The 22,153-nt window shown below is 36.1% G+C and overlaps 1 protein-coding gene across 14 annotated transcripts in view; it reads left to right on the forward strand.

The window, feature by feature from the left end:
* Positions 1 to 22,153, forward strand: part of DNM3 (dynamin 3) — a 608,953-nt gene that overhangs the window by 223,937 nt on the left and 362,863 nt on the right. For all 14 annotated transcript variants that reach the window (XR_013174093.1, XR_013174092.1, XM_077156971.1 and 11 more), the window contains 3 exons: positions 296 to 431; positions 3,347 to 3,414; positions 17,247 to 17,385. Coding sequence is in view for 12 of the 14 variants with exons in the window: in XM_077156971.1 (XP_077013086.1) it covers positions 296 to 431; positions 3,347 to 3,414; positions 17,247 to 17,385 (343 nt within the window). In the remaining 2 variants the exon portion in view is untranslated. The remainder of the gene's footprint in view (positions 1 to 295; positions 432 to 3,346; positions 3,415 to 17,246; positions 17,386 to 22,153) is intronic.

The raw sequence follows: 22,153 nt of genomic DNA on the forward strand, positions 1-22,153 counted from the left end.
AATTTGAGTAGTCTGTATTTACCATTTCATGATTGCAAACAAATGGACAGAGTGCATTTAATGATAAAGATATTTAAACTGTTTATTCAAAGTAAGTGTCTAAAATAAATCTAAATAATGTGTTTTTCATACAGTCGCATTTTGAGAGCTGAATAACTTGCAATGTTAAGTCTGTCGGTAAGTGCCGCAAATAACACCAGGAAAATAATTCTAAGGCATAATCAAAGGCAATTACAGTAAGAAATGCAAGGCCTTGTAAATTTAACTTGAATTTATTTCTCTTTCAAAATTGTAGGATGGTTCAGCAATTTGCTGTGGACTTTGAGAAGAGAATTGAAGGGTCAGGAGATCAAGTAGATACGCTGGAACTCTCAGGTGGTGCTAAAATTAATCGTATTTTCCATGAACGGTTTCCTTTTGAGATAGTAAAGGTGTGTACTGAATGTTGTTTTTTTCTTTTCATTTTATTTCATTTCCATATTCTGTTCAGCATAACAGTAGATAAAATATTATTTGAGTGGTATGTGACCAAGATAGTTCTTTGAATAAAGGCTCCCATACTCAGGTAATGAAATTCAGGAAAGAAATATTTTCTTTTCAGTGACTCTGGTTTTATTTAGTGGGATTTAACTACATTTCAAATCGTTTCAACAATTATGAAATATCCTATGATGTTTGTTTGTTGTCCAGTTTTTTAAAATTATTTATTGAACACTTAATATGTACCAAAGTTCTAGGTGCCAGTGTTCGAGACAGAGAATCCTTGCCTATCTAGAGGGAAGAAAGAACATTAACACATAGATAAAATAAGATACCAAGTGTTACATGGTAACAGGATATGAGGAAGAGGGTATGGATGAATTACTTTCCATGGAATGTACAGGAAAGGTCTCTGAGTAGGGGACATTTAAACTGCAACTAGAATGGCATGAAGGAATCAGCCATATAAATATTTGGGGGAAGAGCATTGTTCAGGGCAGAAGAAACAGCTTGGGGGTGAGATCTTAAAGCATGAATGAATACTGCATGTGAAGAACAGATGCCTCTGGTGCAGAGCAAAACTTATTAAATGGGAGAGGGATGTGAAATAAATTCAGAGAGGTAGGAAGTGCCCAGTTTATGCTGAGTTTTCTCAGTTGTGGTGAGGCATTTCTGTCTAACAATGGGAAGTCTTGGGAAGGTTTTTTGTTATTGTTGTTTTTAAATATTTTTCTTGAGAAATCTTCATACACATAAAGTCCATATTTGGTGTACAAGGACACTAGTTGTGAATTTATCACCATGATCATTTTTAGAACATTTGCATCACTCTAGAAAGAGAAATAAAAAAGAAAAAAGAAAACAACTCATGCATCTCATACCGCTTACCCCTCCTTTTCATTGACCACCAGTATTTCAATCTACCCAATTTTTTACCCTTTATCCCCCCTCCATTGTTTGTTTATTTTTATCCTTATTGTTTTACTCATCTGTCCATACCCTGGATAAAAGGAGCATCAGACACAAGGTTATGCATGCTAGATTTCATTCACACAGTCACATTGTAAAAGCTATAACATTATAGAATCGTCTCCAAGAATCAAGGCTACTGGAACACAGCTGAACAATTTCAGGTATTTCCTGCCAGCCACTCCAATATACTATAGACTAAAAAGGGGTATCTATATAATGTATAAGAATAACCTCCAGGATAACCTCTCAACTATGTTTGAAATCTCTCAGCCACTGAAACTTTATTTTGTTTTATTGCTGTCTTCCCACTTTTGGTCTAGAAGACTTTCTCAATCCCATGATGGCTCATCAATGGGAAAGTTTTAAGCAGGGGTGTGGCCTGATTTGGTTAACATTTTATAAAAACTATGCATGCTAGATTGTAAAAGGACAAGAGTGGATTAAGGGATACAAGTTTAGTGACAAAACTGTGGGAAAAGAGAACTGAAGGATCCAGTTTTTTGAGGGGAACCTTATACAATTTTGGGGACCCCTTTAAGAAAAAAAAGTCAAAATTAAACTCACTGTCAGACATAGGGCCTTGGAGGGGGCTTGTGCAAAGAAGAGAAATCCTGAAGCTTGACCATCTTTAGCTTCACAATAAAAATGGCTCTGGCTAAGAGAGGAGTGAGATGGATGGATGTGGGATTTGGGAGGCAAGATCAGTAAGACTTGATATGGGGGATGAAAGAAAGATTAGAAACAAGAATGACTTCCAAGTTTTGAGCTTACACAACTGAGTGAACAGAGGTGCCCATCAGATGAGAGAAACCGAGGGAATGCTGTGTTTGTGTGGGGATATAAATCAAGAATTCTATTTTGGACATGACAAGTTTGAAATGCCTGATAACTAAATAGTTTTAGGGACTGTGCTACTTGCCTCACATACAGAAGTGGGTGTGTTTGTCTTGCTGTGGGAGGCAGCAAGTTAAGATGTGCTAAGTAAAGTGGTAAACTATAGCAGAGTGCTATTGAAACACAGCCTACGGACATGAGTCCCAGCCTAAGTGTGTAAGGGACGCTGGTTTCTGAGGTGAGTTTTGAAGAATGAGCACTTACTTAAACAAGATAAAAAGATGGTAGGAGACGAGGGTGTTCAAGGTAGAAAGAAAGGACTGATAAAGGCTTTTAGCTGTGAAACCATAGGGTATGGTTGGAGAACTGAAGCACTTCATTGTTTTATGGCATAAAATGTGAGGGGAAAATGAATAGACAATGAGGCCAGAAAGATCAAATCTTAAAAGTCAGGGTGAACTGAATATTCTCTTGATATCCCTTCCAGATCTAAGTTCTATGACATTTTGATCTTACTTCCAAATAAATTTAAGATACATAGGGCTTCTGAGAAATTTTTATACAGCAGTCTATTCAGTGTTGACTTAATAAAATATCATTAATTACTTTTATAAAGAGGTCTTGAACTCAGGTGGTTACAATGGCCAGGAAGAAAAGACAACCGTTGCTAACCTCAGGACGGTTGCATTGCTCTTACACAGCAGGTGACACTTTCATTTATGCATTTGCCTGTGCTGTCACATTTGGTATATTCAGTAATATAATGAAAAACTATATATTTCAAATGAATGTCCAGATTTATGTCCAGAAAGCATCCTTTACGTGTAATATTCCTTATCTCTAATAAAATCCATGGCACTAAATCTCCCAGAAATCCCTTGTGTTCTGTGTTGCCTTAAACTTTATATAAACAGATGTTTTGACCATCTGGGTTTAGGTTAGGAGAGACTTGAATATCCATTTATTCATAACAAAGTCAAGTTATTCTTTTTCTTTAATGTTTAATAATATTATCCAAAAGAACTCAGTGTTATAACCATGGCTCATTTTGCATCTGCAGATGGAGTTCAATGAGAAAGAATTGAGAAGAGAAATAAGCTATGCAATCAAAAACATACATGGTATCAGGCAAGTGATTCATATTTTCCTTGTCTCTACTTCGAGCTACCAAATGAAAATTAAGGTTTATAAATGGTCAGTGAAATTGCCTTTTCATCTTCTGAACAGAGTGGAACATAGCTGAGAGTAATAAATAGGAAATTCTAGTTTTAATTTTTATAATAAAATTTATTATAAAATTAATAAATACATTAATTAATAAATAAAATGTGCTTAATAATAATTTCCTGTATTGTCAGTCTTTTTTAATTAAAAAAAAATAAAAACACTTACTGTTCTCCAAGCACTACATTTAGCACAATAAGGAATTTAGAGATGAGGAAGACGCTGCTTTCAAAAACCTTACATTTTACTAAGGGTGACCCCACATACTCATAGCTAATAATTACTTATACAGAGTAAGAGATGGGTTAATTTTGGCTGGGAGTTGTGGAGCAGGATTGGAAAAGATTAATGGAGGTGGTTACTTTTTGAATCTTGTCTCTAGAGACTAAATGATTTTAACAGGCAAAGGTGTGTATGTGTGTTTGTGTGTGTATGTTTGCATATGCAGTAGGTGGGGATGAAAAAGGGTATGAGAGGATGGAAGGATGAAATGAGGTTGTTGAGGCTGTAGAATAAAAGAAAGGCTTTTCAAATGAAGGGAGTAATGTGAGCTTAGGCATAGCGGTGAAAAGTACAGCATGTATTCTCAAAGCCAGGAGGGAGTCAGGAATGTAGACAGGAAAGTAGAGGGACGAGAGGCTAGGAGAGTGGGCTGGGTGAACTTGTGCCAATTTTTTTCCTTGTATCAAGTGTAATCTAATTTAGTTTCTTTAAAAGAACTATGATAAGAAAAAATGAATTTAAAACCTATATTTCTTGAGTTCAGGTACAGAAGTCTAAACATTATTTAATGGAACATATGTTAAACTGAGTTGTCCAGAATTCATGTCAATAAAGTTTAGGTCGTGTACTTCATAGATTATTTTATATGAAGGAGGTGTACTCTTTCTGTTGTCAATTGTGTCTCTGCTTTGGCGTTTGGGTCAAGTTGAGATTTTGTTGGTTACATACCAAAAGAGGGCAAAGCTTAAGAGAGAAGGGATGGGATGGGTGATTTTCCAAAAGGAACTATGTTGTTAAAGTTGTCTATCATTTAAAGTATAGGCAATCTGCTCTACAGTTCTCAAATTATATGGGTAAATATGTGTTATCCAACTAAAAAGGAGAAACCACATATAACCAAATCCAATATTTTCATCTTACTATCAACAAGAGTTCTTCTTCTTTTTAATTGGAGAAGTTGTGGGTTAACAGAATAATCATGCATTAAATACAGGATTCTCACATACAACCCTATTATAAACACTTTCCTAGGTGTGGAGCATTTGTTACAATTGATGAAAGCACAGTTTTGTAATAGTACTATTAACTCTAGTCCATGGTTTAACTTAGGGTTCACTGATTGTGTAGTGCAGTTCCATAGATTTTTTTTTTAAGTTTTATTTGTTACCATAATACAACATAATATTTCCCCTTTTAACCACATTCAGATATATATTTCAAGGCTGTTAATTATATTCACAATATTGTGCCTCCAACACCACCATCCATTACCAAAACATTTCCATCGTTCCAAATAGGAACCATGTATATTTCAAGTCATAACTTCCCATTCTCTATACCCACCCCATCCCCTGTTAATCTATAGTCTAGATTCTGATTCTACGAGTTTGCTTATTCTAATTGCTTTACATCAGTGAGATCATACAATATTTGTCCTTTTGCATACGGCTTATTTGACACAGCATGATGTCTTTAAGGTTCATCCATGTTGTTTCATGTATCAGAACTTCATTCCTTTTTACAGCTGAATAATATTTCATTGTATGTATATATCACACTTCAACACTTGGGGGGACATTTGGGTTGTTTCTATTTTTTGGCAATTACAAATAATGCCACTGTGAACACTGGTGTGCAAATATGTGTTCAAGCCCTTGCTTTCAGTTCTTTTGGATATATACCTAGTAATGGATCACCAGGATATATGGTAGCTGTATACTTAGCTTTCTGAGGAACTGCCAAACTGACTTCCAAAGTTGCTGCAACATTTTACATTGCCACCACCAATGAATGAGAGCTCCTATTTCTCCACATTCTCTCCAACACTCTTATTTTCCATTTTTTGTTAATAGCATCCATTTTAAGGGTGCAGAATGGTATCTCATTGTGGTTTTGATTTGCACAAAACCAAAAACTAGCCTTTTGGCTAGTGATTTTGAGCGTCTTTTCATGTACTTTCTGGCCATTTGTATATCTTCACTGGTAAGATGCCTATTCAAGTTTTTTGTTCATTTTTGAATTGGGTTTGCTTTTTTGTTATTAAGTTGAAGGATTTCTTTATATTCTCTGTATTAAACTTTTATTGGATAAAAGTTTTCCAAATATTTTCTCTCATTGTGTAGGTTATCCAGTTATAACAGACACTGAAAGAATCAAATATAGTAAAATCTTTTATGATAAAGTTCTTTGAGGCACGAAAGTTTTTAATTTAGATGAAGTCACATTTATTTATTTTGTTGCTTCTACTTTGGATGTAAAGTCTAAGAAACTGTTGCCTAATACAAGGTACTGAAGATGCTTCCCTATATTTTCCTCTCTATGTTAATAGTTCTGGCTCTTATATTTATGTGTTTGGTCCATTTTGAATTTTTTTTATCTAAGGTGTGACATAGGACTTCTCATTCACTTTTTTGCAAATAGAAATCCAGTTTACCCAGCACCATTTGTTGAAGAAACTGTTCTTTCCTAGTTGGGTGGTCTTTGCCTTCTTGTCTAAAATCAGTTGGCCATAAATGTGAGGGTTGATTTCTGGATTCTCAGTTCTATTCCACTGATTATATGTCTGCCATTATGCCAGTATCATGTTGTTTTGATTACTATGGCTTGCTAATAAGTTTTAAGATCAGGAAATAGGAGTTCTTCAACTTCAATCTTCATTTTCGAGATGGCTTTGGCTGTTCAAGGCCCCTTACCCTTCCATATAAATCTGATGATTAGTTTTTCCATTTCTGCAAATAAAGTTATTGGAATTTTGATTGGGACTGCATTGAATCTATAAATAACTTTGGGTTGGATTGACATCTTAACAATATTTAGTCTTCCAATCCCTGAACACAAAATGTCCTTCCATTTATTTAGATCTTCTTTGATTTCTTTCCATTATATTTTATAGATTTCTGTGTACAAGTCTGTTATACCCTTGGTTAGATTTATTCCTAGATATTTGATTATTTCAGTTTCTGTTGTAATTGGAATTTTTTTTCTTGATTTCTTCTTCTGAGTGCTCATTGTTTGTGTATAGAAACACTACTGATTTTTTGGAATTGGTTTTATATCCCATCACTTTGCTAACTCCAATTTTTACCTCTAGGACCTTTGTTATGGATTTTTCAGGATTTCCTATATATAGGATCATATCCACACATAGGGAAAGTTTTATTTATTTCTTTCTAATTTTGATACCTTTCATTTCTTTTTCTTGTCTAATTGCTCTAGCAAGTACTTCCAGTAGAATGTTGAATAATGGTAATGACAGAAGGGGATCTGAAGTTGCTAATTAAAAGCTGTGGTCAGACTTCCAGGAAGATGGCTGAGTAGGGTAAATTGAGTTCACCCCTGCTCCATGAGACAAGATAAGGGATGGGGAGAGAATGACTGGGACCACAGGCCTGGCAGGATGGGGGTGGGGGTGAGTGATTGTGGCGGGTCTTTGGTGATTCTGTGGCGGAAGAAGAAAGGCAGGGGAATTGGGTTGGGAAGAGCATGATGGGTCGGATCAGCAGTAATCCCTGCTGGGGGAGGGACAATGACCTGCGGGGAGGTGTGGATCAGCAGGAACTGACCTGCCTTTGCTCCCCCCACCCAATTGCTGGCTGGGGAAGCCTACTTGCATTTTATATATAGGGAGCTCAAAGGTGGGCCTGGTTATTTTCCATGATGAGCCGGGCTTCCGGGCACTGGAAACAGTCGCATGGCTTGGCACTGTGAGTAGCCAGCCCATCAGGTATGGTGTGTGGCAGTTTCTCCAGGCGCTGGGCACTTTAGGTTGGCTACTTCCCCTAGGCACCTCTGTCTACTCCCCAGTCCCATGCCAGGACAAGCCGTCACTCCACTGCAGGTCAGGAGTAGCGTTCCACTGCACACACTGGCTTCCCAGCAGACAACTGCAGTCAGGGAGGGGCAGGCCTGAGGGGAGGTGCCTCAAGAATGCCAGCTGCTAGTGAAAGTGGTAAGTGCAGGCTGGCAAGCTGCCTATTTGCCTAGGTATTGTTTTCCTTTTTTCTATTTTTTAATGCTTTTCTAAATATGTATTTTCTCTCTTTATATATTTTTATTAGTAATATTATTTCTGTATATTTTTATATTATTATTTTTTATTTTAGAAAATTTTTTCTCTCCCTTCTCTGGGCATCAATTTGAGTTCCTTCCCAATAAACCTTGAGGTACCTCTTCTGACTTTGGGACCTACTACTGTTGAGGTGTGGTGGTTTCCTTTCCATATTTTTAATTTATTATTATTATTTTATTATTTGGGAGTGGGTGCATGGGCTGGAAATTGAGCCTGGGACTTCCATGTGGCAAGCAGGCATTCTGCTACTGAAATACTAATATACTCCTGCCTATTTTACATACATAAATATTATTTAATCATATGAATACAAAAAAGAAGATATGATATGGAAAAGCCATTTTCCATTTTGTGATTTGCTCTTTAAAATTGAAGTTTTAAAATCCCAATAATTAATTTATAAAGGATTGAAGTTTTGATTCCTTCTGCTTAGCTTTTAACAAATCTTCAGTAGAGCTTACCCCTACATGAGATCCAGGCCTTGGTTTACCAGGGAATTAGTGACAAATCAAGTACAAAAGGAAACTTTCAATGCAAAACCAAGTAAATACAAAACTTTAGACAACTGAACAAAACCCATTTGCAAAACAACCTTACTAAGATAATCAAATGCCCCAAACACAACAGAAAATCACAAAGCATGTGAGGAACCAAACAAAAATGTCCCTGCCAAATGACCAAATCAAAACTCTGGAGGGGACACAGAATATAGAATAATTAGTCAAGAATATTTATGAAGAAATAGTGCATATCAGGAAGACACTAGAAGAGCATAAAAAAGAATTTGAAAGGTTAAATAGAAAAATGGCAGCCCTCACAGAGATGAAAGATACAGTAGACCAAATTAGAAATATACTAGAGATACATGGGAGCAGACTGAAGAAGCAGAAGTAAGAATAAGTGAGCCAGAAGACAGAATAATTGAACTAGAGCACACGGAAAAACAAATGACAAAAAAAAAGTTGGAATAAATGGAACTGGATCTTAGGGAAATGAGGGACAACAAGAGGCGCAAAAATATAAAAATCATTGGTGTGCCAGAAGAAGAGAAGTGTAAAGGGTTGGGAAAGTTAGTTGAAGATATACTTGGAGTAAACTTCCCAACTCTTATAAAAGACATAAATATGCAGATCAAGGAAGCTCAATGAATTCCAAATAGAATAAATCCAAACAAGCCTACTCCAAGACACATGCTAATCAAACTGTCAATTGTTGAAGAGAAACAGAAAGTCCTGAAAGCAATACGAGAAAAGTGATCTATTATATCCAAGGGAAAACATGTAAGACTGAGTTCAGACTACTTAACAGGCACCATGGAAGCAATAAGGCAGTGGTATGATATATTTAAGATCCTGAATGAGAATAGGTACCAGCCAAGAATTTTTTATCTGGCCTGGTTGTCCTTCAAAATTGAGGAAGAGATTAGAATCTTCAAAGACATACAAAAACTAAGAGAACTAGTCAATAAAAGACCTGCTCTACAAGAAATATAAAGGGAGTCCTGTCAGCTGAAAAGAAAAAGACAGGAGAAGGAGGTCTGGAGGAGGGCACAAAACTGAAGAGTATCAGTAACAGTAATTTAAAGGATAAAAAGGGAAAGAGGGAAAAGAATATTTAGATCTGACAAATAAAAACGGAAGGATAAAATGGTAGATTCAAGAGCTGCTTTGACGGTAATAACTTCAAAAATTAACAGATTAAACTCACCAATCAAAAGATACAGATTGGCAGAATGGATTAAAAAATATAACCCCTCAATGTGCTGTTTACAAGAGACTCATCTTAGACCAAAGGATACAAATAGACTGCAAGTGCAAGGATGGGAAAAAGATGCTCTGTGCAAGCTGTAACCAAAAGAAACCAGAAGTAGCTATACTGATATCAGACAAAATAGACTTTAAATGTAAAAATGTCATAAGAGACAAAAAAGGGTACTAAGTATTAATAAAAGAGACAATAACAATCATAAATGTTTATGCTTCCAATCAAGGAGCTCCAAAGTGCATGAGGCAAACACTGGCAAAACAAAAGGGAGCTATAGATGTTTCAACAATAATAGTGGAGGACTTCAATATAGCACTCTTCGCTAGAGATAGAACAACCAGACAGAGATCAACAAGGAAATGGAGAACCTAAACAATGTAATAAACAAATTAGCAGACATTTATAGATCATTATATCCCCAAACACCAGGATATACATTCTTCTCTAGTGCACATGGAGCATTCTCCGGGATAGAGCATATGATGGTAAGACACAAAATGAGTCTTTATAAATTTAATAAGATTGAAGTTATCCAAAGCACTTTCTATGACCACAGCAATTAATAATCACCAAATTAATGATCACCTGGAAATTAATAATCATCAAAGAACCAGAACTTTCACAAATATATGGAGATTAAACAACTCACTCTTAAATAATCAGCGGGTCAAACAAGAAATTGCTAGAGAAATCAGTAAATATCTAGAGACAAATGATAATGAGAATACAACATATCAGAATTTATGAGATGTGGCAAAGGCAGTGCTGAGAGGGAAATTTATTGCCTTAAATGCCTAGATTAAAAAAACAAGAATAAGCAAAAATGAGGACTTAATTGCCCACCTGGAGAATGTAGAGAAAGAACAGCAAACTAACCCCAAAGCAAATAAAAGAAGAAAAATAACAAAAATTAAGTCAGAAAGAAACAAACTGGACAACAATAAAACAATAGAAAGAATCAACAAAATCTAAAGCTGGTTCTTTGAGAAAATCAGTAAAACTGATGGACCGTTAGTAGACTAACAAAGAAAAAAAGAGAGAGGACACAAATAAACAAAATCAGAAATAAGATGTTACCATGGACCCTGAAGAAAATTTTAAAATCATAAGAAAAATCTCAACTATATGGCAACAAACCAGACAAATTAAATGAAATGGACAAATTCCTATAAATACACAGATTACCTGTACTGACTCAAGAAAAAATAGGAAATCTCAACAAAGCAATTATAAGTAAAGAGATTCAATCAGTCATCAAAAATCTTTCCACACACACACACACAAAAAAAAATCTTCCCACAAAGAAAAACTCAGGGCAAGGCAACTTCACAGGGGAATTTTATCAAACATTACAAAAAAGAACTAACACTAGTGCTGCTCACACTCTTCCAAAAAATTGAGGAAAATAAAATACTACTTGACATTTTAGGCAGCTAATATCACTCTAATAGTAAAACTAGATAAAGATGCTATGAAAAGGAAAACTACAGAGCAGTCTCCCTAACAAACATCGATGCAAAAATTCTCAACAAAATACTAGCAGATTGAATCCAATGATACATTAAAACTTTATTATTTGCAGATGACATGATCCTATACGTAGAAAACCCTGAGAAGTGAATGAAAAAGTTACATGAAGTAATAAACAATTTCAGCAAGTTGGCGGGATTAAAAATTATTGTTCAGAAATTAGCAATGTTTCTACACACAAGCAATGATGTACCTGAGGAGACTATTAAGGAAAAAGTTCCATTCAGAAAGAATCAGGTATCTAGGAATAAGCCAAACCAGGATGTCAAGGACTTGTACACTAAAAACTATAAAACATTGCTAAAAGAAATTTAAAATGACCTAAATAGTTGGAAAGACTCCATGCTCATGGATAAGAAGGTTGAATGTTGTTAAGAATTTGATTCTATGTAAATTAACCTACAGTTTCAATGCAATACCAATAAAAATCCCAACAACCTACTAGGAAGGCTTGAAAAAGCTTGTTATCAAAATTTATTTGGAAGGTAATGTGGCCCCAAATAGCTAAAAATATCCTTCAAAAGAAGAGTGAAGTGGAAGGACTATCCCTTCCTGTCTTTAATGCTTACTGTAAAGCCACAGTGGTCACAACAGTATAGCACTGGCACAAAGATAGACGTATTGACCAGTGGAATCGAATGGAGACCGGGTAGAGAGACCACCAAATCTATGGACAATTGATCTTCAATAAGACTCCCAAATCCACTGACCTGGAACAGAATAATCTTTTCAATAAATGGGCATGGGAGAATTGCTTATCAATAGCCTAAAGAGTGAAAGAAGACCCCTATACTAAACCTTATACAAAAATTAATTCAAAATGGATTAAATTTAAGAGTCAGTGCCATAAAACTTGTAGAAGAAAATGCAGGGAAACATCTTCAAGACTTAGTAATAGGAGGCAGCTACTTAAACTTTATACCTAAGCATAAGCAGCAAAAGAAAAAATATACAAAGGAAACTCCTTAAGATCAAGAGCTTCTGTGCCTCAAAGGACTCTTTCAAAAAGGTGAAGAGTAAAAATGGTACAAAATATTTGGAAACCACATATTAGATAAAGGCTTGATATCCTGTGTGCACAAATAGCTAATACAGATCAACCACAAAAGAACAAACAACCCAGTTATAAAATGAGCAGAGGAGATGAATAGACACTTTTCTGAAGAGCAAATATAGGTGGCTAAAAAGCACATGAAGAAATGCTCATTTTCGTTAACTATAAGGGAGATGCAAATCAAGACAACAATGAGATATCACCTTACACCTACAAAAATGGCTGCTATTAAACAAACAGAAAACTATAAATGTTGGAGAGGATGTGGAGAAATTGGAGCACTTATTCCCTGTTGGTGGGAATGTATAATGTTGCATCTGCTATGGAAAATAATTTGGTAATTCCTCAGAAAAGAAAATATTGAGTTACCTTATGATTGGGCAATACCAATACTTGGTATATACCCGGAAGAGCTGAAAGCAATGACATGAACAGACATTTGCACACTGATGTTCATAGAGGCATTATTCACAATTGCCAAAAGATGGAAACAATCCAAGTGCCCATCAACAGACAAGGGGATAAACAAAATGTGGTATGTACATATGATAGAATATTATGCAGAATAAAACTAATGAGGTCCTGAAGCATGTGATATTGTGGATGAACCTTGAGGACATAATGCTGAGTGAAATAAGTCAGACGCAAAAATACAGATACAGAATGATTTTGCTATTATGACTCTGGTAAAGGCAATACCTGAGGTTACACTCTACAAAATAGCAGACCTAGAGGTACACAAAAGCTAATGATGGGAAAGGCTACCCAATGAGACTAAACCTAAATGCAAGGAAACAGATAGAAATAATAACTAATTAGTGGGGTTATAAGTAAAATTACTATATTGAAGGGATGTATAGTGCCATGTATCCCACTGATTAAATCTACAATTATAAATAAATTCTCCCATGAGCTCTTTCAAAAGTTTGGTAGTGGGAAAAGAGTCAAAGTAGAGGGATATGGGGGGAAAATAAAAATGCATGCTGTAGCCAATAGTTAACAGGAAGACCTCAACAGTATCACAGCAAATTGGAGTGGAGGGACAAGTGATAAGGGTAGTTTTGATTTGATAGTTGGTGACACTGTGTTTGTCAGTTCTTTGTTGCTATGGACCAATGAAAATTGCCTAAAATTGAAAGTGCTGCTGATTGTACAACCAAGTGAAGATACTATAAGACATGGTTTGTTTATTTTGGACATTATCCATAATGCCCAATAGATCGAGGGAGGCGAAGGATACAATGATTGAGAAGCAGAATAGCTAACTGTGATACATTTATATGATGGAATATGGTATGGCTATCAAAAGGAAGGACATTGAGAGGCACACAATGAACTGAATAAAGCTTGGGGACAATGTGTTGTGTAAAATAAGCCAGAAACAAAAGAACAAATATGCTAAGGTCTCTTACAGAAAATACTTATAAGAAAATTGGACCCTAGATTGTAAGCTGTTATAGTAGCCACACTTAGTCTGAAGTTCTAAGTGTATTTCTAGATTCTGAGACACTGCTCTGTAGGTCTATCAGTTGGTATTTTCCTGGAACTGTGCATAACTCTGTGACACCTAATACCCAGAAATGGAGTACTACACCCCTGATGTTAGCATAGCTATATATAATAACATACTAACTGAAAAAGAGATCAGGCCTCAATTAGAGTTAAAAACAAAGCCAGTCTGGTTGGGTCTAAGGTTAGAATGCAGGGTAAAAGATAATAGTGTTTGTACTCTAGACCTTTACCTACTGTACGTGACCAAAGGCAGAGAGGTTCATTATGTCTAGTACCTAAATTTTTTGTAACATATAATCTAAATCAAACTATGTGGCTAGCTCATTCAAACAATCTAAACTCTTAGAGTCCAGAATGGGAACGAGGCCTTATAATTCTGTGTAGTTTAATCTAATATCAGGATACATCTCAGTCTATAATGGGCTGATACTTAAAAAGTACTGGTAGAATCCCTTGAGGTTATATATATGGAACTATTAAACTTTCCCATCTGGGAAACCCCAGGTACCCTGTCAACCACTTGGACCCAAGAAAATAGGCCAAGCCCTTGGGTTTTAGACTTGCCCTTATGAAACATATTTCTATAGGGGAGAAGCTAAGACTAACCATAATGAGGCCTAAGAGTTACTTCCAGGAAACCTCTTTTTGACCTCTAAGCCCAATTCTTCAAGGAAAATCATTACCCTTCCCTCTACAAGGGACATGACATTCACGGGTGAAAATCTCCCTGATAGCATGGGGTATGACTTCTGGTGATAAGTCTGTCCTCAGCACTGCCTTCTGGACCAAAAGGGGGATAAAAGTGTAATAACACAAGGCCTCAGTGTCCAAGAGAGATGAAATACTGTCAAGAGACTATTCTCGAGCCTACTCTTATACAAACTTCAGTTAGATAGTGCTAATTCCATGGTTTGCTAAACCCCAACAAACATCACTCCTGTTAACTCTTAAGAACACCTAGGGCTCAAACTGGAGACTCGACAAAGGTAGAGTTTCATACATTAAGTTTGCTTTCCTGGAACCTGTAATTCTAATAGGGATCCCAGTAGACAAACTCTGGGATCTGTTCTGTAACTACTTGTTGAAGTGTGCTTTGAAAATCATTGTTTTTTCTCTCTTTGATTTGTATATATATTTTACAATAAAAAACGTTTAAAAAAAAGCCCTGATCAGTGATTTTTTGTGTTTGCCTCACCTAAACTTGAGGAAGAGGAGTTTTATATCTCTTTCAGCTACCAGGGAGCTTACCAGGGGCTGAACCTCATGGCGACCTGCCATGAGAGCTGGGGATGGGCAATTGTAACTGTCTGGCAAACAGATAGTTACTGTCTTTCTCATAATTACCAACCCTTTCCTCCAGCTCTTCCCATAATGCTGTGTCCTACTGGTCTCCAGAGTTTCAAAATAGTTCTTTCAACTGTTCCTGCCCATTGAATAGTTGTTCTGGTGGAAGGACTGAATTCTCTAGAGCTTCCTATTCCCCCATCTTCCCACAATTCCTTTCATCAACAGGCTTTCTGAGTTCCATAGTAGTTCCATTCCTTCTCTCCTCAAATTCAGAATACATTTGGTATAGATAATGTGCCTTGCTCTTTGGGAAGGTGTGCCTAGTATTTGAACAGATCTACTTGATAAAGTCAGTGGAACCAACTTCATATTTTGGGGGCTCATAAAATATTTTATCCTAATATAGGATGTTAAAAACTCCTTACTAGGTAGTTTTGTGGAATATACTTGGAAAATCTCATTACTTCAGATCAATTTTAGATATACGATTGTGTGCATACCAACAAAAGGGACCACTTGTTATTTTTCTGGAGTTAATTTGCCTGTAAGCTGATGAGAAGTACACAATGTCTGGTATACAAGACGTTAATGGTGTGATTATTTAGGCCCTTAAATATATTTAATTTGTTAACTTTTGTTCCCACTTAATTCTGTCATATTTTTAAATAATAGAAGCCATTTTTCTCCCTTAAGAACCTGATAGAATGGATGCTTTATTTTTCTTTCTTTTTCTTATATCACCAAGTACCAACCTTCATAGTCCTTGAGGGACACACAAAGATAAATGTAATAATGGCTTCCCCTATCAGTGTAGTGATAGAACTAAGATATGTACCCAGACTCCTGCAATGCAAAATAGAATGTTTTGGTTCAGAGAAGGAAGACTTTCTCTAGAGCAGCATCAGAGTAGGCGAACTTTAAGAAGTGGTTGCTTTTGATGTGAACTTAAGCATGGGTGGGATTTGGACAGGCTGAAATTGTGGGGAAGAGAAATATATATATTTTTATTTCTTTGCATAGGAAAAAATGAAATATTACTAGGCATATGTTTGTGGAAAGATGAATGATCCAGTTTGACTGAAACATAGGGTGTATGAAAGGGGAGGAGGAACTCACATTTTGAAGGAAGTTTAAGGTCTAATAGGAAAGAATTTTAAACGCCAGACTAAACAGTTTGGATTTTATTCCTTATTCAGGATTGAAAAATCACAATTATAATATGTATGATTAGAACAGCTAGAAATAGATGTGAGTATAGAGTGCTAAGTAAATATGAAGGAGCACTGTAAAATCTGAGTAAGGAAAGTCTTAAGGAAGTTTCCACAAAAAGGTGCTACAGAATTGAGTGTTGAAAGAAATTATCAAATAAGGAGAGTTGACACAGGCTGAGGAGGAGGTATGTCTAACTCTCAAGGTTCAAGGATCTCTCTCTTATTGTAGCTTTTCTCTATTGACCTTTTTAAAAATTTGTGTAATTAATTTCAGTTTTTATGAATCAAAGATAAATATAACGGCTTTTTTGAGCTTCTGCTCAGCATGAGAAATACATTGCTATGACACGTATTTGAACTAATTCCAGCCAAAAGGAAAAGATAATTGTTATTTTGATTTTCATGTTACCTTTGCATATATTCAATTTGATTTAGGTATCCTAAATATTTAAATTAGTTCATGGGTTCTATTATTGCCTTCTTTTTCCTGCAGGAACCCAGAAACTTAGTTTTTGAACCACCAAGCTCACTATAATGTAGCTCTTCTGGAAAGAATAGATTGTATAGTCCAGGAACTCTACTATTTCACTGTTCAAAAAGTGAGGATTATTTGCTAGTACAAAAAGAGTGACAGAATACTGCTTTTGGAACACTTTAGAAATAGAATTTCAATTTAGGGCAACATTTCAATTGTAGCACTCCTTGTCCTTGCTATGAAACAGTGAGGTAGACTGCAGTTAAATATTAATTAGGGTAAAGATTATATACCATGAAAACATTTTGGAAACTGTTTTTAGGTAGTGTTAATTCTCCATACATTGGAATTTATTATGAAATAGCGGTATTAAAGATATTATAGATCAAATCACTGTGTAAATTTTAAAATTGGACACTTAAATGGCATATAAAATTGAACATTTTCTAAATGATTATTGACATGTCTGTGAATATACTAAAAACCATTGAGCTGCACATTTTAAATGGGTTAGTTGTATAGTATGTGACTTGTATTGCAGTAAAGCTGTTGTAAAGAAAGATTACTGGATTCTTGAAAAATCTAAAATGCTTCTTTCTTTCTGACATTCAGGACAGGGTTGTTTACTCCAGACATGGCATTCGAAGCAATAGTCAAAAAACAAATTGTAAAGCTGAAAGGACCTTCCTTGAAGAGTGTAGATCTGGTAATACAAGAATTAATCAACACTGTCAAGAAGTGTACCAAAAAAGTAAGTTTGAACTGTTTAACTTTCCAGCAAATAACCATTTGATTTAACCAGCTTTCCAATCATGTTGTGTGGCTCTTTTTCCCTAACACCCCAGCTTGTTATAGAAGCTTGGGTGTTGGCTCAGGAAGAAAGTTTGTGAAAAATATTAAGTGGGAATTGCTTTTATGACAGATGGGCATATTTTTCTTCTTACTCCTTTCTGAATAAGATTGCTCATAACAGAAAAAGTTTATCTTAGCAGCTAATTTTTACCCTTTTTTCTTTAATAGATGAAAATCACTTTAGAACAATTAGTTGAATGTCCTAAATTTATTTATCCTAATGTGCATGGATAGTAAATCACTGATCTTGTAGATATTCTGTCAAAAAATTCTTCTAAATTATAAATTAATTCATCTTGATCCTGGGTATTCTGGGAAGAGGGAATATAGCATAATGATTAAGAACCCATTCTCTGATATCCACTTACCTACACTCACATCCTGACTCTGTCATTTATTAATGTGTGACTTTGGGTATCACATCTAATCCTTACAGTTTTGTTAATGCATCTGTGAAATGAAAATGATAATAATAATACCACCTCAGTGAGAATTAAACAAGATGATGCTCGAAATCCAGAGTACTTAAAAACACTGATTAACCATAGAAAGTGCTCAGTAAATGGTGGTTAATCCACAAATGTCCAATTTAACAACACTCAGTATTCCCTACCCTGTAATACCTATTGAATCTATGACACAGAGTAGTGGAAGAAAGACTTCCCAATCTGGGGGACCCGTCACTTAGGAATATGGAGATTGTGTGTTAAATTCCTAGAGACATGAAAAGCATACCATGTATTGGGAAATGACAGAAGTGAATTAGTGATGGTGTTTAGGGTAGGGTTGGCCTAGCCGCATGCTATTTAACACCAATTATTTGAGAATTTCTTGAAAGCATACATAATGCTTACTTTTTTTAGTTTTGTTTCCCTAGTCCTTCTCTATGGTTATTATGAATAACTTCAATGAAAAACCAGTGAGGAGAAAGAGAAAGAGAATAAGAGAGATAGAAATTGGTCCCTACTTACCTGGTAGGAAAAGAATCCAAGGTAAAGAAAAGATGTAAGTAGTGAAAGAGACAAACTGGTGAAATTACTGCATTTAAATGTTAAAAGGAAGGAAGTTAAATAGTACTAGTAGTTTGGAGGTTCAGACCCCTCTTTACCTCTTAGTGTTCTACTTGTTCCTTAAAATCCTAGTCCCCTCCAGAATAGAAAAGCCGTAGGAGTTAAGGGGACTGAGGGATAGAGAAAAATCCTGTGGAAAGAAAGAAGTATATACCAGCTTTCCATTTGGAAACTTGAAGCCAGTTAATAATACTTACTTCATATCCCTACTCCCCTTGCCCACTTCTGAAAATGTAATCTATCTTGTCACCTGTACAAAGTCTTCTCAATTGACCTCCCCTTAACTGATTTACAGGATTATCATACATTCCCTATTATTCATACAGATTGCTTCCCTCAACACACAGATGTCTTCATTCAAAAGGTTTTTCTTTATGGTGCCCATGCCTTCTTGATCTCAACGGTTAAACTTTTTATCTTTCAGGGGCCAAGAGTATTGTGTTTGTCCCCAAACCTATTTATGCCAGTTGTACTTCTAATTTTAATTATGTAGCTTAAAGGAAGAGCAAATAAACTGATCAAATTTAAAGGAAGGCATAACGTTTTATTTCTATGAAAATTCAGCTAATGATTTGAAAAGACTTGATAAAAGTTAGCTATAAAACATTGCTATCAACTAAGTATGGGCAAGACAATGCTAAACGAATGTATATGTGTGAGGGAATTACGACAACCTGGATGTGTTCTGTGCTCAGATTATGTCACAAGTTTCTTTAGGTTCTCCCTCTACTTTAAAGAAAGCAAAACTGGAAATCATAGATGGAGGATATGGTTTATGTAAGACAGAAGACACATAACTACAATCAGCAGGTCCATATGCAGAGAACAGGCCTTGGCCTCACATCAAAAGATAGGCACATATGTGTACATTTATGTTTTAATTTATATAAAGTCTTTATGGTATGAATGTTTTTTAAAAATTTTTCCCCATTTTATCAACTTACTGGAAAACCAATAGTCGGTCTTGATGGCATGGGATGAGACAGCTCGTTCCCACACACTTTTTGACTTCTGATTTTTGCTTATCACCCTTTGAACCTCCCTTTCCATTATGTTCTCTTAATCTGCTGTTCACTTTTACTGTCTTCTCAAAACACTTTATATTTTGCCTTAAATATAACCTGGCTTTCTTCCTGAAGTTATTGTTTACCCTGAAGTTCTCTTAAGTGAAGGATATTTATTGGCCCAAGCCCAAAGAGTCTAAGGGCTTGAATGGCATGCCATTTGTCTACCTCTCCTTTTATGACTTCCAAACATTATTCCTTCACCTTCCTGTAAAACCTCTTCTCTTAAGGCTCAAGTGGTCCCAACTCTATCTTTTCTCTCATATTCGCTATTACGAATTACCTGGTCATTCCCTTGAATTCATCAGGATCTTTAGAACTTGATCTGTAGAACGTGGCTTACAGTTTTCTTCTCCATCTCAAATTCACCTTCAACTTGGAAGATGCTTCAGTCCACATAGAAATTGTGTCCAATACCCAAGAGCTATTGTGCTCTGAGATCTTTGACTTGTGTAGCTTTCCATTTAGTCTACATTAATTTCACACTGCTGTGACCTCTCCTGGTCCTTGTTATCATTGGCACATGTTCTGCCAAAAGATTCTTCAGAAATTTTAAATTCTAATTGTAGGATTTGAGAAATGCTGATTATTCCCTTTTGTCTTCCTTAGGTTTTAAGGTCCTTAGTGAATTAAGAGCTCAGGGGAGGACTGAAACTTAGTGTCCACTTTACTGCTGCTAAGTCTCAGTTGGAAACATGGCTGGGACTTGCTGCTAAAGTAGGAGCCTCCTGTTATTTCCTTTTCCAGCCTGAAGCCTTAGAGCCCTTACTCTTGGAGAGAGTTGAATGGGTGGAGCACTTGTGCTCCTGTAAGCAGCACAGAATATTCTGGTTTGCCTTGCATGTTATATGTAAACCAGTAAGAATCAGAGAGCCACATGTAGGCCATGAGTTAGCATATCCAGCCCACCCAGAAGATAGCCATGCAGAATGCATGTTGGGCTCCCACCATCTTATCAAATAATAGGTCTTTTTTTTTCGCTTTGAGATGGAGAAAATGGCAGGGCTTTCTTCCATAGTAGAGAGCTGTGGATGATGCAGGTCAAGAGCTCTCCATCTTACCATTGAATAGATCTTTTTACTTTTTTCTCCATTTGTTAGTACTTTGCTGAGAGGGCAGAAGTATTGGTGGAAGTTCCTATTTTATAAACAAAATGTGAAGGGTGCTGAAGATGAGGAAGGGAGAAGATGGTTCTTCCCCATACTTAATATCCTGCCAGAAGCTCCTACCCATCCAGTGCTCTCACTCCTTTACTCCCTTTCAACCATTCTTTAAATTCAAGGAGACTTTCAGACCTTCAATATTACTATTTCTTCCAACTTACTGGCCTTCTGATTTCTTTTTTTTTTTTTTACTTGCCCACTGTATCAGTCTGGAAGAGAGAAGCCATAGAGTAATTTGAGCAGGATGCACTTTATATAAAATTTATATAAAATTAGTGTTAAATATAATAAGGGATAAGGATAACGAAGGATTGGCTAGTAAGAAGTCAAGAAACTCTAGAGAACATAGGCACATAGGAGCTGGATGCTGGAGAAGCCGTCTCACTGTAGAGGTGCTGTAGGAAACTTCCCAGTGTGCCTACTGGAGCCAGGAAGCAAATTTTTTCCTCCAGCAGTGTTTCTCCAGTACTCTCTCCTGACAAAGTGTAACATGGTGCTAGCCGACAAAGGAAAAATGTTTAAAGGGCCCAGAACTGTTTTCACAGAGGAGGTAAAAATGTATTTGGAGCTGAGAGGTAATAAATTGATACCAGCACATCTACCTTAAATTTTCTGATCTAGTAATTCAAATTCAATTCTGCTTGTATTATTTTTGCCAATTCTCGAGACTCCAAAGCTGGTAAAATATGCCATTGGTCTTTAGTTCCGTTTCTCCAAGGTTCCTGAAGGGATTGGAGATAATATCCATCTGTCTAGATTGCACAGAGATAATGTCCATCTGTCTGGGTATATTTGTAGTCTGCCACTTCAGTGTAGTGTTAAATGATACCCAGTAATCCTCCAGCATTTTATTAGTGACTTCCTGTGTTCTCTACAATAGTGATTTTCAATCTCCTTCACTGATTGCTTTCATCCTGATTTCATGGAGCAAATGAGGGGGGTCATAAATAGGAACATCAATTTCCTGTCTTCTAATGTCTTGGCTTATGTGTATTCATGGCCATCTTTCTTCCTCAGCTCCGCCTGTGTTGAGGTGGTATCCCTGACTGAGGCTGTGCTTCCCTGCCTACCTATATTCTCACCACCTTAAGGAACTTACTCTTTTGTTCTTCTGTTTCCTAAGTCATTACTTTCTCCCTCACTATAGTTTTTTTTTTTGTAATCAGTATATTCATATTTTTATGTCTTTCCTAACTTTAAAAAATTAATAACAATAATTACAAAATCCTATCTCTGCTGTCCTATTTCTATCCTTCTCTTTATGATCAGACTTCTGGGGGGGAAAAAAGGTAGTTCATGCTTGCTCTCTTTTCTTTCTCATATCCAATTAGTTCCTCAGCCCTCTGAAATCTGGCTTCGACCCCACCATT

This window comes from Tamandua tetradactyla, chromosome 4 (genome assembly GCF_023851605.1).
Source record: "Tamandua tetradactyla isolate mTamTet1 chromosome 4, mTamTet1.pri, whole genome shotgun sequence".
In the NCBI taxonomy this organism is placed as follows: domain Eukaryota; kingdom Metazoa; phylum Chordata; class Mammalia; order Pilosa; family Myrmecophagidae; genus Tamandua; species Tamandua tetradactyla.